A 668-nucleotide genomic window follows, 5' to 3' on the forward strand; every position below is an offset into this window, starting at 1 on the left:
ACACACACACACACACACACACACACACATACTGACACCTACAAACCCAAACCCTAAAACCACTAAACCCACATGCACAGCTCTACCTACCGCGCCGAGAGTCCGCATCTGCAGATGACCACTGAGGAGCATCTGCCCACACTCAGAGCCCACAGAAACACACACAAAGACACTCCGCTGCGTGTGTATGACGACGACGACGGCTCGGATGGCAATGGGGAGATGCAGACCATGGAGAAGAATCTGGCCAAGCTGGTGTCACGGGTGGCTACGCTGCAGTGTGCGGCAGACGTCAGCCGAGAGCGTGTGGAGTACTTGGAGGAGGCGAATGCGTCGCTGATGAAGGATCTGGAAGATGTGGGTGTGGGTGTGGGTGTACGTGTGGGTGTGGGTGTGGGTGTACGTGTGGGTGTGCGTGTGCGTGTACGTGTACGTGTGGGTGTGGGTGTGGGTGTGGGTGTACGTGTGGGTGTGGGTGTGGGTGTACGTGTGGGTGTGGGTGTGGGTGTACTTGTGGGTGTGGGTGTAGGTGTGAGTGTGGTGTAGGTGTGGGTGTAGGTGTGTGTTTAGGTGTGGGTGTAGGTGTGGTTGTATGTGTGGGTGTGGGTGTGGGTGTACGTGTGGGTGTGGGTGTGGGTGTACTTGTGGGTGTGGGTGTAGGTGTGAGT

At 57.2% G+C, this 668-nt stretch overlaps 1 protein-coding gene across 1 annotated transcript; it reads left to right on the top strand.

The window, feature by feature from the left end:
- Window positions 1-72: 72 nt before the first annotated feature.
- SARC_18027 (hypothetical protein) lies at window positions 73-361 on the top strand (the record flags this gene model as incomplete). The annotated part of the gene is made up of 1 exon (XM_014287890.1): window positions 73-361. A coding segment is annotated over one exon (289 nt), but the record flags the coding sequence as incomplete, so codon positions are not given.
- Between the last annotated feature and the right edge of the window lie 307 nt (window positions 362-668).

Source organism: Sphaeroforma arctica (assembly GCF_001186125.1).
Source record: "Sphaeroforma arctica JP610 unplaced genomic scaffold supercont1.13255, whole genome shotgun sequence".
In the NCBI taxonomy this organism is placed as follows: Eukaryota; class Ichthyosporea; order Ichthyophonida; genus Sphaeroforma; species Sphaeroforma arctica.